This window comes from Dreissena polymorpha, chromosome 2 (genome assembly GCF_020536995.1).
Source record: "Dreissena polymorpha isolate Duluth1 chromosome 2, UMN_Dpol_1.0, whole genome shotgun sequence".
Taxonomy (NCBI): Eukaryota; Metazoa; Mollusca; class Bivalvia; order Myida; family Dreissenidae; genus Dreissena; species Dreissena polymorpha.
Window position 1 is genome coordinate 57,869,978 of NC_068356.1, and position 21,352 is coordinate 57,891,329.

General features: G+C 37.8%; 1 protein-coding gene across 1 annotated transcript in view; it reads left to right on the forward strand.

Annotated features, from left to right (window-relative positions):
- Positions 1-21,352, forward strand: part of LOC127869753 (intermembrane lipid transfer protein VPS13C-like) — a 186,278-nt gene that overhangs the window by 76,585 nt on the left and 88,341 nt on the right. The window contains 2 exon segments of the mRNA XM_052412414.1: positions 4,644-4,802; positions 8,179-8,260. Of these exon segments, the coding sequence (XP_052268374.1) occupies positions 4,644-4,802; positions 8,179-8,260 (241 nt within the window).

Here is a 21,352-nt window from a genome sequence, read left to right on the forward strand (position 1 = left end):
GTTCTTCTATACAATGACAGAATGTTAATCATTTGCCATTGTGTGCAATAATGATTTTACTTTCCATATGTCAATCTGTTTTGAATTAAACTTTGTTTATTTTACTATCTTAGGCAGTCGTATTATAGGTTTAAGGTACTATTGATTTTCTCTTTTACAATAATAATAAGAGAATGTTAATTATTTTCATTATGGGCAAATAATGATTTTATGTACCGTATGATAATCTGGTCTGTGACCAGTTTTATTGTTGAATATGTTTTGCTCTTGTCTTTCATATAATCGACTACATGATGGTCGCAGATACAAGAGTGGATTAATACCCGGTGACTTTGAAGACCACAGATGACATATTGCAGACATCAGTCACCGGGTATCGGGCAGGATGGCGATTGTACTTTTCCAAGTCGATCAACATCAGACCTTATGGCGACAACCGTCAGCCGGTCTTTGCCTGATGGCATTGGTCAAGGACATCGACCAATGCCAGACCAATTGGCAACTGCCATACTGTCATTATCCGGTGATTACGCTGGTCATTTCATGACCGGTTCGTCACCAGGTATCGGACCGGTCACCAGGGACCGGTCTGGGCAACAGTAATTATCCGGTGATTACGCTGGTCATTTCATGACCAGTACGTCACCGGGGTCCAGTCATTGGTCCGACCCACCGGTCAACAGTCAACAGAGACCGGTCCGGTCACCGGTCAGACCCACTGGAGACCGGTCCGGGCACCGGTCAACAAAGACTGGTCCGGTCACCGATCCAAAACACCGGTCCGGTCACTGGTCATACCCACCGATCAATGGAGACCGGTCCGGTCAGCGGTCATACCCACCGGTAACCGGTCAATAGAGACCATTCCGGTCACCGGTCCGAACTACCGGTCACTGGTCACCGGTCTTATGTTACTGATGACCGGTCACCAGTCAATACTACAGGTCACCGGTCAACTGACCGATCACCGGACACCGGTTAACAGTTGCTAGTCACTGGTAAACGATCATAAACATACTTTCTTATTCATCGGATTATTCCACTTCTTCGTTGTCGAATGCACATTCGTCGTCGACTAGTTCCGATGAAGGAGGTAGACGTAGACGCCGGACATGCTCTTATTCATCAGCAGTCCTCATTCACATCATCGTTATGATCATCATCGATCATCACGGAAACGATACTCGAAGAGACATTATTCCCATCGTAGCAGTTCTATCTCTTGCCATCGTAGCTGTTATAGATCACGGCATCACAGGAATAAAAGTCGTAGACAAGCTTCACTGAAGCATTGTCGTTCCGACTTTTATGACCGGTCACATTACTATCCTATTCTGATTGTAATGTCGCCATACCCTATGCACCAGTTTCCAGTATGATGTTAACACATGTTGCAGTGACTGATCTGATTTCACAGCCCTTCAATTCTGGTGTTCATCTCACCACAACTGCTGTGGCCGAGGGTGTCTACTACTATTCCTAGTCGGAAACCCCCGGCTGCTATACCGTCTATGCGTGACACATGGGTTCAAGATTCCTTTGGAAATTATGTACCTGTCACTTCTGATAATTCACCGTCTATTTCCGGCTTTAATTATCAGTGTGTTGACTTTGTGGATAGTCATTCTTCGATACCGGAGAATCAGCATTTGGAGCAGGATAATCCTCCTATCATGTCTACGGACGAGAATGGCAACATCATTCACCGGGTGTAGGGCAAGATGGAGATCTTACTATGCTAACTTTGTTAGAAAGTCGATCTATATCAGACCATATGGTGACAACCGTCAGCCGGTTTATGCGGGATGGCATTGGTCAAGGACAACGACCAATGCCTGACCATTTTGCAGCCGCCATACGGTCATTGCCTGGTGACAACACTGGTCATAGCATGACCGGTACATCATCGGGTAACTCACCGGTCACCGGTCAATACTACCGGTCATTGGGGGCCGGTCCAGTCACCCGTCCGTGGTACCTGTCACCGGTCGGTGGTACCGGTCACCAGTCACCTGGGCCGTCTGGTCACCGGTCATAACTACCGGTCACCGGTCAATATTACCGGTCAATACTACCGAACACCGGTCATCGATCAAGAAGAGACATCGATATTCATCATCGGATTATTTATCCTCTTCTTCTTCAAGGCATCTGGGTCGTCAACTAGTATGGACAATATAATTATGTAGACGTCTTACACGATCTCCTTTATCGAGTGACCCTCATTCACGGCGTTGATTTGATCGATTCCGATCATCTCAAGACTCTAGCAGACGTTACTCTACGAGACGTCGTTCCCATTGCATCCGATCTATTTCTTGGCTTCCATGTATAACCTCGTCATCATGCTTCACGTACACAGTCTTGCTCTGACTACTCGTATCTTACACATTTCTATCCTGTATCGGATTGTTATGTTGCGGTACCCTATGTACTAGATCCAGTTTTCAGTTTAACATTAACAAATGTTGCTAGACTGGTATTATTTCGCAGACTTTGTCGTCTGGTGTTTGTATCACCACTACAGATACTTACTCTGATCTACGGATATCGGCTACGCTATTTTTTTATTTATTTTTTCGGGTACCTCGTGCTCCGACACCGTCAATCTGGACACGTTAGGGCTTCAAGATTCGTCTGGGCAATTCGTGCTGATCAATCCTGATAATTTACCATATTCTTCCGGTTTTAATTATCAGATGGTTGATTTGGTGCATGGTCATTCATCATTATCGGATACTCGCAATCTGGTACAGGATACTAGGTCTAGTATTTCCAATTCTGTTTCCGCTGATTCTTTGCACACTGCTGGTGTTGTAGACAATGAGGCCGATTCAGAGGCAGATTCCAATGATGTCACGGATCAATAATCTATTAATCAGGGTGAGTGCATGTCGATTACTACTGATTGCTCCTTGGTGGCCAGGAGAGCTTGGTTCAACGATCTTCTCAGTCTCCTGTACGATTATTCCCGGAAACTTCCTTACAGGTCAGATCTTCTGTCTCAAAGAGGCAGACTACATGCGGATCCAGCAATGTTCCACATACACGTTTGGCCATTATCAGGCAATCTCTGCAGAATAACCGATTTTCTGTCAGGGCTTCAACTCTCGTTGCTTCGGCAAGGAGGAAATCCACCAGAGCAGTCTATGATGCTCTCTGGAAACTCTTCTCTAATTGGTGTATTTAAGGGAAGATTGATCCCCTCAATCCATCTGCTAGACGTGTAGCTGATTTTCTCATCTTTTTGATGATAAGAAACTTTATTTTAGCTCCATCAAAGGATACTGATCTATGATTTCGCATACTTTGGCTTTTACTTAGTCATCACAAGTATGTGCTGATCCAGCAATTTCAGAACTTATTCGAGCTATGGAACTCAAACGTCCTGTTTCTCGTATACTTGCACCTAAATGGGATTTGGTTTGTGTTCTTGATTCTCTTACTAAGGCTCCATACGAACCTCTAGAGCAAGCTTCTTTACAGTTCCTAATTGGAAGACAGTTTTTCTTCTTACTATGGCTTCAGACAAAAGGAAAAGTCAAATTCATGCTCTTTCTATTGAGGATGATCATCTTCGTTTTGATTCCTCAGATGGATCTGTAATTTTGTTATACAGCCAGGATTCCTTGCTAACATCAACTTCCCTCTATGGCTTCTAAACCCTTCAAAATTCCTAGTCTTTCTAATACTTGTGGATATGAAGATGATGATAGACTTCTTTGCCCAGTCAGGGCATTAAAACTATCTTAAAAAAGTAAAGTCTATTCGAGGTTCTCGTAAGAGACTTTTCATTCTGTTAAAAGGGGGGGATGTGTCTGCGGCTTCTATTTCTCAATGGGTAGCCTCGACCATTAAGAAGGCTTACTATTCTCTGTCATCTAGGGATTTATCACTGTTTCAGATTAGACCGCATGAATTAAGAGCTCTTTCGGCTTCGTGGGCGTATATTAATATGTTCCACATTCTGAAGTGCTTCAAGCTGCTTTCTGTAGGAATCCGACCATCTTTTCCTCATTTTATCTTCGTTCTCTTGAGTATCAACAGGACAATTTATATATGTTGGGTCCTTTTGTTGTTGCTCAAACAGTAGTTTCTTCCATGGCGTAATGTACTGGTCCTATTCAGAAACTAAGTACAATACTGTACTAACAAAGATTGTATGAGGACACATTTCTACTATCTCTGGCTGAAAAACCTGATTATGGGTTTTTGCTGTGATGGGAAAATATAACGTGAACCTCCTGCCACAGCTACAAAATCAGCTAGGGATAGCAGGTATGTATTTATGACATTAAAACAAATTTTCTAAAATAAAATTCATTTTAATTATTAAATACTTACCTGCTATCTGTAATTCCCACATCCCAATCCCGCTCATCGTTTTATATTTTCATAATTGTATGAAAAGTAAGATGAGTTACGGTTCTTGATTAACGGTTAGGTTACATTGTACTATATTAACCTGAATCTGTTTTCAGAAGGAGAGGTGGCCGAATTCCGGCACTTGAAGATTTCTGGAGAAGCTAACCCACCTGGGGAGGTATAGCTAAGGATAGCAGGTAAGTATTTAATAATTAAAATGAATTTTATTTTAGAAAATTTGTTTTGATTGTTGATGTATGTAACCCTGTGTATTTCAGATCCTGACACCGTGTGACATCTCGTTTTACAGCAAGACGCCCAAAGGCCAGGGGGCCCACATGGACGTGTCAACCTCTGACCTCATCCTCAACATCTCCCCGGCAACCATCAGAACATTGTCAGCCATCGCTGCAGGACTGGCCCAGAAGGATGTACGTGCTTGGTTTTATTAGCTCGTCTGTTTTCGGAGAAATACCGAGGTATTGTCATAGCCAGCTCGTCGTGTCCGTCTTCGTCAGCGTCGTGCTAAAACCTTTGCATTTTGTAGCTGCACCTTGATGAGTTCTACATGCCACACCCATTTTTGGGTCACTAGGTCAAAGGTCAAGGTCACTCTGACCTCTAAAAAAAATAAAATCTGACAAGCTTTCATTTATTCAAAACTGCACCAGCAGCCGAGCGTGGCACCCGTTATGAGGTGCTCTTGTTCTTATAAATATTAGTAATGAGCCAATTCATGTCAAAACCTGTCTCAGTCACATAACTTTTCTTATTTATTATTGTTGGTTTTTGAAAATGAATAGTCTCAGTATTTTTAGCTCACCTGAGCACAACGTGCTCATGGTAAGCTATTGTGGTCGCCTTTTGTCCGTCGTGCGTCCGTCGTCAACATTTGCCTTGTGAACACTCTAGAGGCCACATTTATTGTCCGATCTTCATGAAACTTGGTCAGAATATTTGTCCCAATGATACCTCAACCGAGTTCGAAACTGGGTCATGCTGGGTCAAAAACTAGGTCACTAGGTCCAAAAAAAAACAACCTGTGAACACTGTAGAAGTCGCATTTGATGCCCAATCTTCATGTTACTTTGTCAAAATGTTTGTCTTAATGATATGTTGGTTGAGTTCAAAAATGGTTTTGGTCCATTGAAAAACATGGCCGCCAGGGGGAGGGGCAGTATTCCTTATATGGCTATAGAGAAACCTTGTGAACACTCTAGAAGTCACAATTTTTGCCCAATCATCATGAAACTTGGGAAAAACATTGGTTTTATTGATATCTGGGACGAGTTCGAAAATGGTCCAGATTGGTGAAAAAACATGGCCGCCAGTGGGCGGGGCAGTTTTCTCTATATGTATACAGTGAAAACTTGTAAACACTCTAGAAGTCACATTTTTGGCCCAATTTTCATGAAATTTGGTCAGAACATTTGTTTCCTTGATATGAGAGTTTAGTTCGAAAACGGTTCCGGTCAGTTGAATAACATGGCTGCCGGGGGGGGGGGAGTTTTCTTATATTTATGTATTGAATAAAGCTTGTGAACACTCTAGAAGTCACATTTTTTGCCCAATCATCTTGAAACTTGGTGAAAAGATTGGTTTTATATATATCTCAGATGAGTTTTCAAATGGTCCCGATCAGTAAAAAAACATGGCTGCCAGGGGGGGGGGGCAGTTTTCCTTATGTGACTAGAGAGAAACCTTGTGAATGAACACTATAGAAGTCACATTTTTTTCCTAATCATCGTGAAACTTAGTCAATACATTGGTTTTATTGATTTCTTGGACAAGTTGGAAAATGGCTCAGATCGGTGAAACACACTTTTTAGCTCACCTGATTGCTCAGGTGAGGTTTCAGGATTAGTCTTTGTCCGCCGTCCGCCCGTCCACATTTGGTTTGTAAACACTCTATTATTCACATTTATCAAGCATTCTTTATCAAAGTTGCTGAAAGATCTCAGTCAAATTTGATAATGAGCAAAATTACATAATTAATGCCATAATTATTGCCCTTATATTGTCCAAATTTTCATTATATTATACAAAATCCTTGTCAACACTATAGAGGTCACAATTTTGTTTCAGATTTTATGAATCTTGGTCATAATATTTATTTTTGTAAGCAAAGTTTGATGTTTGGTAAGGGAGGTCAACTCAAAATATAGGTCACCAGGTCAAATCTTACAAAAACAAAAACACTCCATACGCCAGAGTTTTTTGGTTCAATAACGATGAAACTTGACCAGGATGTTTGTCTGGACAATATCTAGGTCAAGTTTGACGTTTGGTAAAGATTGAATGAACCGCTTCCTCTCAGGTAAGCGAACTTTGGCCATCTTGGCCCTCTTGTTTTGTTGTTGTTACGACAACATTTATGTATTCATGATATTCACAAACATGAAGTAAAAAGTTGCATTTTCTTGACAATTTTTAATATAAATTATAAACGTAAAGTACCTGCGGCATATCTCCTTACAAACAAAGTTTGGAATAGAACATATTAGAGTTACTCTGTCTGTCGATCAGTGGTCAGTTTTTCTGCCCAAAAGATTTTGGAGGAACTAATTTCAAATTTCACAAGCACTTGAAATAAAAGTTTAAATGTGTCATTACCATGAAGTGTAGATGGCACACTGTTATTATGCGCAGCGGACCACACGTTCCTGAGTTATGATCCCTTGAACTTAGCCATTTTTATGCAGAAGCATATGATGTTCTAAGTTTGCAGATGCAAGACACAATTATTACATGCAGTGATCCATTTATTTCTAAGTTATAAGCCATAAAAAGACATGGGCATGGCTGCTACGCCTGTGACAGCAGTTAGGAGGCATTTTAGTCACATTTTAGCTTCATTTCTTATATGAGCCTTGCTATATGAAAAGGGGGTTTAATGCATGTGCGTAAAGTGTCGTCCCAGATTAGCCTGTGCAGTCCGCGACTTTCTTGAAACTAAAAATATAATAAAAGCGGAAATTATAGTCCCTGATTAGCCTGTGGGTAAAAAATGTGGAATTCACAGGCTAATCTTGGACGACACTTTACGCACATGCACCCATTTTTCACAGAACACGGCCCATATTATTTTTAACCAGGTTTTCCGAAGGAAAAAACTGGTTATTAGATTGGCGAATGCGGGCGGGCTGGCTGGCTGGCTGGCTGGCGGGCTGGCGGGCGGGCAGAACAAGCTTGTCCGGGCCATATATATGTCGTTCATTGTCAGATTTTAAAATCATTTGGCACATTTGTTCACCATCATTGGACGGTGTGTCGCGCGAAATAATTACGTCGATATCTCCAAGGTCAAGGTCACACTTTGAGTTCAAAGGTAAAAAATGGCCATAAATGAGCTTGTCCTGGCCATAACTATGTCATTCATTGTGAGATTTTAAAATCATTTGGCACATTTGTTCACCATCATGGGACGGTGTGTCGCACGAAAGAATCACGTCAATATCTCCAATGTCAAGGTCGCCACGACTAAAAATAGATTTTTTTTTAAAACAAACTTACAAAGGGGGTTAATTTTGTTTGTTCATTTCAAAAGTTCAGTTTGAGTTTTCTCCCTTTTATCAGATTTTTTTTTCACAATGAAAACCTGGTTTTGTGACAATTTTGTCCCTTGTCTTTTCAATATTTCACATGCTTTTTACTTTTGGAACATGCTGATGTTTTAGTTGTGAGCAAAAATTTAAATTCAGTCATAAATTAATTTTCTCTAAGACAGTTCCATGAATCCAATCTTACCCAGTATGATTGTAAGAAGCCATTTATAATGTATACTCATGTGTAGTTCGTCATTTCTGTGCTTAGGAGGCCGTTAAAGAAGAGGGCAAAGTTCCCGCAGACCTCTGGCAATACAAGCAACTCTCTAACTTTTGGTTCTTGAAAACTGGTATGTGGCAGCATTTTTTTCTGTTATTTTGTTATAACTTCGTCTATTTGTATTGTTTGCAGCATTTTGAGTATTTATTTGAAGTTTGTGAGATGATTCATTTACCCTTTCCCTCTCAGATTCAAAGTGAAAATGGCTATGTGCAAACAGCATAAAAACAAAACAGCCTGTGAGTAACTTGCAGTATGTTCAGGTTTTATGCTGTGTGCTGCTCATCATTATCTAAGGGTTGGAAATTAAACCTTTAAATCTTGAATCTAGTAAGAAAAGTCTTCAATTAAATTGAATGTCTAAGGGACTACAAGTGTGTCAAGATACGTATCTATGTGCTGAAGGGTTAAGACTTTTTTCCGGATTTTAGTGTTAGCATTTTTTTAAGAATATTGAATGAAATTGCATGTTTGATTTTGTTTAAATTGTGTGCTGTTCTCTTTATGTGTTGACGTTTTCTGCAGTCAACAGTTACCCAATAAAGGGATAATGTTTTACTCAATGCAGAACCTATTTCTGATTACGAATAAATTTAAATCGAGGAGTTACGGTACTTGAGTGTGACAATGTGCAGCAAGGTAGCATTCTCATGAGATCATTGTTGAAATGGTGTCTTAAGAGATTTAAATGGAGAGTAAACTGTCTCTTTATATTGTATTAGCCATATTGTTCAACAATGGATATAATACCATATGGGCCAGTGTAGCTCCAGACAAGTCTGTGCATTAGGCATTCTGGTCAGAAGCTACCCTCTCTGTTGAAAAGTCATTACACAAGTTTTTGTGGTCTTATTAGCAGACATTATCACTCCTCATCAGAGTTTATCGACGAAGAGACATATCTGGAGCTACACTGTTTTAAGACCCATTTTGCAGAAAAGGGCTCTTATAGGGAAAATGGGGAAAGTACTACATATAAATAAAAAAATAAAGCTTGAGTTATAATTGTCATTTATGGTTATGACTCACAAAACATCTTCATTTACTTCTTTAATATGTTTGCTTAAGTGTCAAACGTTAACTTGTTTTCTTAAGCCATGATTTTCTATAATTTTGAGATTTTTAGCTCACCTGATTGCTCAGGTGAGCTTTTGTGACCGGTCTTTGTACGTCGTCTGTCCGTCCGTCCACATTTGTTCGTAAACACTCTAGAAGCCACATTTATTGTCCGATTTTCATGAAACTTGGTACGAAGCTTCGTCGCAATGAAATTTCGGTCGAGTTCGAAACTGGGTTGTGCCGGGTCAAAAACTAGGTCACTTGGTAAAAAAAAGGAAAAAAATTGTAAACACTGTAGAAGTAACATTTCATGCCCAATCTTCATGTAACTTTGTCAAAATGTTTGCCTTAATGATATGTTGGTTGAGTTCAAAAGTGGTTCCAGTCCGTTGATAAACATGGCCGCCAGTGGGCGGGGCAGTTTTCTTTATTTGGCTTTAGAGAAACCTTGTAAACACTCTAGAAGTCACAATTTTTGCCCAATCATCATGAAAGTTGGTCAAAACTAGGGCTGCAACAATATACCGGTATATCGGTATATATCGCAATACGCAATCCGCATATTGTATTGCGATATGATTTTCATCATACCGGTACGAAAATTTTACAAAAATTCACTCACATTTCGTCCAGAAAAGCCATCCGAAATAATGCTAAAAAGGTAAACAAAACAAAGCAGTGTAAATTATTTTTTACGTAAAAATAGCATTCTAAAAAGTGTATTATACGGAGAAGCGTTGTTACATCCATGGGAGCATTCATTCGATGCTTTTGAACAGATTATCGTTGAATTAATTGCGCACAGCTGTAAATGTTTCGTTCGATTCTGATTTGAGCATTATTTGTAATCCGAATTTCGGAAACACGCTTCCAAATTTGAATGCTAAAGCAATAAAAAATTATAGCGTCAAATAAAAAGTGCTTTATCCTTTGTCTCAATAAAAAGCGCGCGAAAATTATACAGACATGTAGAACGTCGCACTGAAAGTATGGGTGTATTTTGTGTTGTATAAAAACGGGAACATCACATCAGCTGAATTACGCGTGTTCAGTGGGAAAAACGCCCCGGTTGGACGTTATTTCATCACATCTTTAAATAGTAACAATTTCAAAAATGTATTTGATACTTAAGAAAATTTGCGAATGTTTGTGTTTCTTATTATTCTTGAGCACATTTATAGGAAATATTTACCAGAATTTGCTTTAAAATTGGAATTTATGGGATTATCGGGTAATTGGCAAGTTATAATTTTGGTACAAGTTAGCAATATATTGCGATATATTGCAATACGGGTTTTTGAACTGACAATATATTGCAATACGGTTTTTGGCGTATTGTTGCAGCACTAGTCAAAACATTGGTTTTATTGATTTCTCGGATGAGTTCGAAAATGGTCCAGATCGGTGAAAAAACATGGCCGCCAGTGGGCGGGGCATTTTTCTCTATAGTTACATATAGTGAAAACATGTAAACACTCTAGAAGTCACATTTTTGGCCCAATTTGCATGAAATTTGGTCAGAACATTTGTTTCCTTGATATGGGAGTTGAGTTCGAAAATGGTTCCGGTCCGTTGAAAAACATGGTTGCCAGGGGGACGGGCAGTTTTCCTTTTATTTATATAGTAAAAAGGCTTGTAAACAATCATGAATTAAGGTCATGTAACATGTGAGACAACTCTTCTAAATATTGCATTTAAGGTTACAGTAGTAACACCCCTTTGACTATTAATGTTTTCATAATAATACAGTGTATTTTCTAGAGGGCACATTTCTTTTCCCATCTTCATGAAACTTGGTCAGAAGCTTTGTCCCAATGATATCTCGGTCGAGTTCGAAACTGGGTCATGCTGGGTGAAAAAACTAGGTCACAAGGTAAAAAAAAAGAAAAACCTTGTAAACACTGTAGTCGTCACATTTCATGCCCAATCTTCATGTACCGGTAACTTTGTCAAAATGTTTGTCTTAATGATAAATTGGTTGAATTCAAAAGTGGTTCCAGTCCGTTGAAAAACATGGCCGCCAGTGGGCGTGGCAGTTTTCCTTATTTGGCTATAGAGAAACGTTGTAAACACTCTAGATGTCACAATTTTTGCCCAATCGTCATGAAAGTTGGTCAAAACATTGGTTTTATTGATTTCTCGGATGAGTTCGAAAATGGTCCAGATCGGTGAAAAAACATTGCCGCCAGTGGGCTGGGCATTTTTCTCTATAATTATGTATATAGTGAAAACATGTGAACACTCTAGAAGTCACATTTTTGGCCCAATTTGCATGAAATTTGGTCAGAACATTTGTTTCCTTGATATGAGAGTTTAGTTCGAAAATGGTTCCGGTCCGTTAAAAAACATGGTTGCCAGGGAGACGGGCAGTTTTCTTTATATTTATATAGTAAAAAGGCTTGAATCAAAGTCATGTAACATGCGAGACAACTCTTCTAAATATTGCATTTAAGTTTACAGTAGTTACTCCCCTTTGACTATTAATGTTTTCATAATAATACAGTGTATTTTCTAGAGGGCACATTTCTTTTCCGATCTTCATGAAACTTGGTCAGAAGCTTTGTCCCAATGATATCTCAGTCGAGTTTGAAACTGGGTCATGCTGGGTAAAAAACTAGGTCACTAGGTCAAAAAAAGAAAAAACCTTGTAAACACTGTAGAAGTCACATTTCATGCCCAATCTTCATGTAACTTTGTCAAAATGTTTGTCTTAATGATATGTTGGTTGAGTTAAAAAGTGGTTCTGGTCCATTGAAAAACATGGCCGCCAGTGGGCGGGGCAGTTTTCCTTATTTGGCTATAGAGAAACCTTGTAAACACACTAGAAGTCACAATTTTTGACTAATCATCATGAAAGTTGGTCAAAGTATTGGTTTTATTGATATCTCGGACGAGTTTGAAAATGGTCCAGATCGGTGAAAAACATGGCCGCCAGTGGGCGGGGCATTTTTATGCCCCCGGTAGGGTGGGATATAGCAGTTGAACTGTCCGTCAGTCAGTATGTCAGTATTTGTGTAGGTCAGTATGTGGGTATGTCAGTATGTGTGTATGTCAGTCTGTCCGTCCGTCTGGAAAAAAAATTAACGTTGGCCATAACTTTTGCATTCTTGAAGATAGAAACTTGATATTTGGCATGCATGTGCATCTCACGGAGCTGCACATTTTGAGTGGTGAAAGGTGAAGGTCATGGTCATCCTTCTAGGTCAAATGTCTAATATATGGCGTCTGTCCGTCCGTCCAAAAACTTTAACATTGGCTATAATTTTTTCACTATTGAAGATAACAACCTGATATTTGGCATGCATGTGTATCTCATGTAGCTGAACATTTTGAGTGGTGAAAGGTGAAGGTGTAGGTCATCATTCAAGGTCAAATGTCAAATATATGGCATCTGTCCATCCGAAAACTTTAACATTGGCCATAACTTTTTTCAATATTAAAGATGGCAACTTGATATTTGGCATGCATGTGCATCTAAAGAAGCTGAACATTTTGAGTGGTGAAAGGTGAAGGTCAAGGCCATCCTTCAAGGTCAAATATATGGCGTCTGTCCGTCCGAATACTTTCACATTGGCCATAACTTTTTCAATATTGAAGATAGCAACTTAATATTTGGCATGCATGTGTATCTCATGAAGCTTTACATTTTGAGTGGTGGAAGTTCAAGGTCAAGGTCATCCTTTAAGGTCAAAGGTAAAAAAAAAATCAAAGCGACGTTCTCATGAAGCTGCACATTGTGAGTGGTGGAAGTTCAAGGTCAAGGTCATCCTTCAAGGTCAAAGGTCAACAAAAAAATATTTCAAAGTGGCGTTCTCATGAAGCTTCACATTTTGAGTGGTGGAAGTTCAAGGTCAATGTCATCCTTCAAGGTCAAAGGTCAAAAAAAAATAATTCAAAGCGGCGCAATAGGGGGCATTGTGTTTCTGACGAACACATTTCTTGTTCTATATATGTTTACAATGAAAACATGTGAACACTCTAGAAGTCACATTGTTGGCCTAATTTTCATGAAATTTGGTCAGAACATTTGTTTCCTTGATATGAGAGTTGAGTTAAAAAATTGTTCCGGTCAGTTGTGTGCCGGGGGGGGGGGGCAGTTTTCTAATATGTAAGATTGTGAACACTCTAGAAGTCAAATTTTTTGCCCAATCATCATGAAACTTGGTGAAATAATTGGTTTTATATATATCTCAGATGAGTTCGCAAATGGTCCCGATCGGTCAAAAAACATGGCCACCAGGGGGGGGGGGCAGTTTTCCTTATGTTACTTAAAGAGGAACCTTGTGATCGAACACTATAGAAGTCTCATTTTTTGCCTAATCATCGTGAAACTTAGTCAATACATTGATTTTATTGATTTCTCGGACAAGTTGGAACATGGCTCAGATCGGTGAAACACACTTTTTAGCTCACCTGATTGCTCAGGTGAGGTTTTAGAATTGGTCTTTGTCCGCCGTCTGTTCGTCCACATTTGGTTTGTTAACACTCTAGCATTCACACTTCTCAAGCATTTTTTATGAAAGTTGCTAAAAGATCTCAGTCAAGTTTGATAATGAGCAAAATCACATAATTAATGCCATAATTATTGCCTAAGATTGTCCAAATTTTCATTATATTATACAAAATCCTTGTAATCACTATAGAGGTCACAATTTTGTTTCAGATTTTATGAATCTTGGTCAAAATATTTATTTTTGTGAGCAAAGTTTGATGTTTGGTAAGGGGGGTCAACTCAAAATATAGGTAACCAGGTAAAATCTTACAAAAACAAAAACATTCGACCATACGCCAGAGTTTTGGTTCAATAATGATGAAACTTGACAAGGATGTTTGTCTGGACAATATCTAGGTCAAGTCTGACGTTTGGTAAAGATTGAATGAACCGCTTCCTCTCAGGTGAGCGAACTAGGGCCATCTTGGCCCTCTTGTTTGTGGAACATGTGAGCTTAGAGAATGCACTCAAATTGTCCTTGAAGATTTTTTTAGAATGTTGCATTCCTTTACGTGCATTTAGTCTGTTTGATTACAATGCATGATCATGAATTGTGTTCCTTTCTATTTTGATCTAGACGAGGGGTACATGTATGATGGTAAGTTGACATTTCCTTAGTTTTAATATTGCAGTTCAATTATTCTATCCTCTATGCCTTTTTAGTCCCCTACCGGTGAAACCTGAGAGGGACTTATGGTTTGCACTATGTGTGTCTGTCAGTCTGTCATACTTTTGTGGATAACTTTTTATGTGGATTATTTTTTCATAAAACTTGAAACTTGGACAGATGGCAATATGGAGATTATGCATGTCATTTCATTTCATTCCTACGTCGAGAATTCTGGTTGCTATGAAACTTGAAACATGGACAGATGGCAATATGGAGATTATGCATGTCATTTCATTTTGTTTCTACGTCAAGAATTCTGGTTGCTATGGTAACAAATAAACTACAAATATTGCTGAAAATGGTGGATCCTGCGTAGGTAGGGGACTTTTAATGCTTGTCTTGTTATACTTGTTTTTTTGCCAACTTGATAACTTGATTTTATTGTTTCAAACTGATGTGCTTGCCTTCGTGTACTTCTTTGCGGAATGGAAACGGTTAGTGTGTTACTTGAGAAGCCGAAATAGAATTTGAATGATTGCTTTCACACTGGAAATTAATTGTAATACTAATGTTAATAATATGCTTATGTTGTTAATAGTAATGGTGATGATAATGATGATGATGATGATGATGATGATGACAACGACGACGACGATAATGATGATGATGATGAAGGCACTGTAGTTGTTTGCTTTTGCATAACATTGGACAATACTCACTTTTCAAAATTAAATTGTTTCTTAAAGCGGGTATATACGATTTTTATATGTGCTGAATTGTAAAATATTGATACAAATATGTTATAATAACACACAATATACAAGAAAAATGATACATATAAGACGAATTTCATAAAATACAGCAAATACAAATTAGGGCCCTGAGCCGATTGTGACGAAGATAATTCGTAATTATTTTCCTACAATAACCGATGCATTCGTCTTTTTAGTAAGTGTTTGTGTGTCGTATGAATCGATATCGCTGCAGGAATTTCAAATGAACCGTTAAACTCAATTTAGATTCACATCGTACATGCATGATATACATGCTGGCGAATTCGGCTGTACAGCCTTTTTCGATTTCAGAATTAAATATCTGGCTTATTTAGCATTTTTCGACACATGTTCTTCTTAACTTTTATTTTAGTTCATATTGAAATATATGTATAATAAGTTTTTACACATTTTATATTAATTAATAAATATTTGACAAGATCGTATATACCCGCTTTAAAAGCAATATTGCAATATAAAAAAATCGGTTTATTGAGTGCAATCAAACAATGTACAACTCAATCACTTATATAGCAACGTTTATGGTATCGTTACCTTATTAAAGCACAATTTTTATTTTAAAGCTCAATGATATAACGATATTAAGTTTTCTTTCAAATTTATTCTTTATTTTCAGATAATTCATGTCATAATCTGCTAGCAGGATTGTCTGGGGAGACACTGGAAACACGTGGGGAGCAGGTAATGTATAGAGTTGAGTGTGAAATTGTTGTAGCGTAGTCACATGTCGTGATCAGATACATAGGCTTTATTCTCAATCCTTGATTGTGTTGTAAGGCAGTACATTTGGTATGGTTTGGTGTCGTCAAAAAAGCGCATAAATTTATTATTGCTTTTAATATTTCATCTTCTAATAAATATTAAGTTTGAAGTTGAAATGATTGTAAACCAACAAATAAAATGTTAATACAGTTTGATTTCCTAAATTCATGATGGCTGGTAATATTGCTTTTATTCAGGTTGCTGAACTACAAGAATATGACCTGTGCTCTTTGAAAATGGGGTTTAATGCATGTGTGTAAAGTGTCGTCTCAGATTAGCCTGTGCAGTCGACACAGGCTAATCAGGGATGACACTTTCCGCCTAAACTGGATTTTTCACAGAAGAGACGTTCTGTAAACAAAAAATAACATACAAGTGGAAAGTATCGTCCCTGATAAGCCTGTGTGGACTGCACACGCTAATCTGGGATGATACTTAACGCACATTCATTAAACCTCCTGTTCACAGAGCACAGCCCATATGTTTGTGAGCCTAATTTATGCCTTGACCATGTTTGATAATCAGCCAAATCAATTTACACTCTGTTGAAATGTGGCTTACCTTTTGTCCCTTTAAAAAAAATCATTCAGGTGCCTTTTTGCTTGGTTTATTCTCTCCATGTCCTTAAGTTGTCAACTTACTTTCACAGAAGATGATATCTTAAAGAATGACTTTGACCTGAATTGTGACATGACTTTTTTACAAAATTTTATAATTAAATGTGTCCAACATAAATTATTTGGCTGCACATTGCAACACTGTGCATCCAAACAAACTGACAATTTGAAAAAAACGTAAATCTTATAATAAGAATATGTGTTATTAAACAGCAATTCTTTTTATGCAGTTTAACCTGTTGTATCTATGAATTTTCATTAATAATCTATAGCTAATAGACACCTGCATGTATAATTGCATCAATACAATTGCCATGAACCCAGTTTTATAAATTTGTGAATATATTAAAAAAGTTAAAAAAAAACACAATCATTTCTAGTAAAAGAGTCATGGAATACTGCTTATTATACCAGAATAATTTACGGCATATAACAATCATACAATCATAGGGATGAAGTGCATGGATTTGTCTGAAAAATAAAAATAATCTCTGTTATAATTATGATGTTTTATTTTTACTTCACATAATACAGTGTTGTCGCAAATGTAAAGATAATAAATGAGCCAAATCAATGAACTAATTGGATCAGCAATTTTACACAATTTGTTTCAACAACGCCCTGGGTATTTTTCAATCATTGAGTTCCATTCACCCAAAATCACAAAAATCACTGTATGTCAATTCAAAAATCTCAAACAAATTTCATGTAATCTTTGGTATAAATTAGTTCCTGCTAAACATGTGTTGATTTCAAAGTAATCAAAATGAGTTCAAATTTGATTTTCGTTTGTTGAAACACCTTTTGTGTCTGTTTATTTGTGTTCAGTCTGTGTCTCCGCACTCCTGCTGAAAAAAGGTAGACTTTGGCTGGTCTTGTGCTGTTTGGGCAAGTTGGAATAACCCCACCTGTCCCATAAAGTGCCCATCAACCAAACTCATTTGCCCCCTGGACCAGGGACTTAACCCAGATAAGTGGGTGTAGCAACCAGTATGCTAAGCACACATTGAACCACCAATTGGTTTGCTTCAGCTATTTGTTCAATTTACAGACCTTTCACCATTTAATGTACATCTTTTTTTTATTCAGGACTATAAAGAGAAGGTAGATTGCTTGCTGGTTCCCCATTTGTTGGTTACCATTTCTATGTGTTATCCCTGTATTGATTTTAACAAATAACCTCCCATATACAATGTAAATATAATGATCATAGTGTACTGTGCACCAAATTATGTAGCAAAATTATTTTGTCAAAATTCTTGTTTTAGCAGTTGTTTTTAGCTCCACTGGCCAGAGGCCAGCGGGGCTTATGTAATGGTCCTGTGTCCGTAGTGCGTGCATGCATCCGTGCGTGCATGCGTCCATGCTTGCGTTACCTTTTTCTTTAAACATTTTCCTAAACTACAAGTCCAATTCTGATAAAACTTCTCACAAATGTTCCTGTGGTGAACCTCTTTCAAATTTGTTCAAATCATGCCCCTGGGGTCAAATTTGACCCCTCCCCAGGGTCAATAAATTGAACATATGCTTATATAAAGCCTATTTTTTGCAAACTTTAAAAATCTTCCTGTCCATAACCATTGGGCCTAGTGCTACCACAGTTGGTATGTAGTGACATTTAATAGTTCTCTACTTTGTTTGTTCATATTATGCCAATGGGGTCAAATTTGACCCTGCCCCGGGGTCACAAAAATGAACATGAGCTTATATAAAGCCTATTTTGTGCAAACTTTAAAAATATTTCCCATAACCGTAGGGCCTAGGGCTACCAAATTCGGTATGTAGTGACATCTTATAGTTTTCTACGTAGTTTGTTCAAATTATGCCCCTGGGGTCAAATTTGACCCTGCCCCGGGGTCACAAAAATGAACATACTCTTAAATAAGGCCTATTTTGTACAAACTTTAAAAATCTTTCTGTCCATAACCGTATGGCATAGGGCTACCAAATTTTGTATGTAGTGACATCTAATAGTCCTCTACCAAGTTTGTTCAAATTAAGCCCCAGGGGTCACAAAACTTAACATATGCTTATATTGGGCCTATTTTGTGCAAACTTTAAAAATCTTTTTGTCCATAACCATTGGGCCTATTTATACCAAATTTGCTATGTATTAAAATCTTAAAGTTCTCTACCAAATTTTTTAAAATTATGCCCCTGGGGTCAAATTTGACCCTGCTCTGGGGGTCACAAAAATGAACACATGCTTAAATAAGGCCTATTTTGTGCAAACTTTAAAAAATCTTCTTGTTCATAATTATAGAGCCCGGGGCTACTATATTTTGTATGTAGTGACATCTAATAGTCCTCTACCAAATTTGTTCAAATTATTCCCCTGGGCTCAAATTTGACCCTGCCCTGGGGGGTCACAAAACTGAACATATGCTTATATAAAGCCCCTTTTGTGCAAACTTTAAAAATCTTCGTGCCCATAACCATTGGGCCTAGGGCTACCAAATTTTGTATGTAGTGACATCTTATAGTTCTCTACCAAGTTTGTTCAAATTAAGCCCCAGGGGTCACAAAATTTAACATATGCTTATATTGGGCCTATTTTGTGCAAACTTTAAAAATCTTTTTGTCCATAACCATTGGGCCTATTTATACCAAATTTGCTATGTATTAAAATCTTAAAGTTCTCTACCAAGTTTTTTAAAATTATGCCCCTGGGGTCAAATTTGACCCTGCTCCGGGGGTCACAAAAATGAACACATGCTTAAATAAGGCCTATTTTGTGCAAACTTTAAAATCTTCTTGTTCATAATTATAGAGCCTAGGGCTACTATATTTTGTATGTAGTGACATCTAATAGTCCTCTACCAAATTTGTTCAAATTATTCCCCTGGGCTCAAATTTGACCCTGCCCTGGGGGGTCACAAAACTGAACATATGCTTATATAAAGCCCCTTTTGTGCAAACTTTAAAAATCTTCGTGTCCATAACCATTGGGCCTAGGGCTACTAAATTTGGTATGTAGTGACATCTTATAGTTATCTACCAAGTTTGTGCAATTTATGCCCCTGGGGCCAAATCCCTTGAAGGCTCCCATTCAAAAGTTGTTCAAGAAAATTTGATTCGTCATAAAACATGACCACAGGAAGTCGTTGAACTTTGCATGTTTATGCGTTTTGCTATTTATTCATTATGGGATGAATAAACTATTTTCTTCTCAAACTAAAAGTTTATCAAAATACACTTGGAATAACTTTTTAATTATAAGAGATAAATGCATACACGTCGAGCGTGAAAGGTAGACCAACATGTTAACTATCCATAAATGTAAACCCCTTACCAAACGACACATTTTGGACTGCCCCAAATTGAAAGAGATTGCAGACGAGAAATAATATTGAAAGATGAAAAAAGTAAAGGAAAGTTAGGTCAAGCTAATTGTTTGTCATGATATCTCTTTAAACCTCACGCCATACGCAAGTAGTGTTGCCATGATCACAACATCTTGATGAATTATAATTTAATTTTTTGTCTCATGAACCTGAAAAACTCGTAACTTTATGTTTCCTCAGGCAGATATCTTCTTTGTACAATAAACAATTTCTTCACCACGTTAAGTGGACTGTCAACCACGAATGACGAAAAAAGAAAAGTTCTAAAATACCGTATTTGTTCACAATTATTAGTTTATATTGATTAAAATATCACGACTGGTATATTACATTACTTAAAAAAAATCATATTTTCAGTATATTCGGTTATAAAATTTTGCGATGTGAAATTGAAAGTACATCGTGAAAATAGGTGAAATAACGATAAACACTATAAATAACGCAAGTAGATTGATCTTTATATATATAAAATGTATACAATTCACTACGCATGCACAATTTGCATTCCTGGGTTTACCACGTGCCAATGATGATCAATCTACTGGCGTTATTTATAATTAACTAGTAGTTACCTGGTAGACATACCCAGTAAAATTTATTACCAAATATACTTTCAAATATGAAAACATAAATTTTTTCAAGTAATGGAATAAACTAGTCGTGATATTTTAATCAATATAAACTAATAATTGTAAAAGAATACGGTATTTGACAAATTTTCTTCTTTTATTTGTCGTGGTGGTTGACAGTCCCTTTAACAATCCTGCAACACTCACTTATGCCTCAAGAATGAAGTAAAGTTCAGGTGATTTACGCATACATGCCATACGTCCCGATCTCGGCGGGACAGTCCCGCTTTTGGGCCCTTTGTCCCGCCGTCCCGATATGAGACGATTTGTCCCGACATTCGTAAAAAACGATGTAAGGTCTATAGGTTCCCAATAAAATTCGCTATTTAAGCTCTGTTTCGCTAACACTTACCCCCCGCTAATCCCTTTATTGCCCCCAATTTACAATCCGATTCTACTTATCGTGTGTACCAGTGTTGTTTATGACACCTTATCAGCGATTTATCGGCTAATTATTGATTTCATCAGGCATTCACACCATGGTGGTCCTCAAGATAGTGGTCGCTTATTGCTATCGATAGTTGTATTATAATGAAATAAATGTTGAAAATGTGTTTATTTTTGTATTTGTTTGAAACGGTTTACAAAACAATTGTTTTGTAAAATTAACTCTACGTCATTAATGAGTCTTTTACATTCAATGTTTAGTTCATAAATAGCGGGATAATCCGAATGTGCAATATACCAAAATCGCAACAAACAGTCCATAAGTGATACCCATCCTGTCTAGTGTAATTGGGTGTAATTGTAATAAAAACAACGAGGTGCTATGCATGACAGTTTGACCCTACTCTAATTAAGCTAAAAACCACGAGGTGCTATGCATGACAGTTTGACCCTACTCCAATTTAGCCG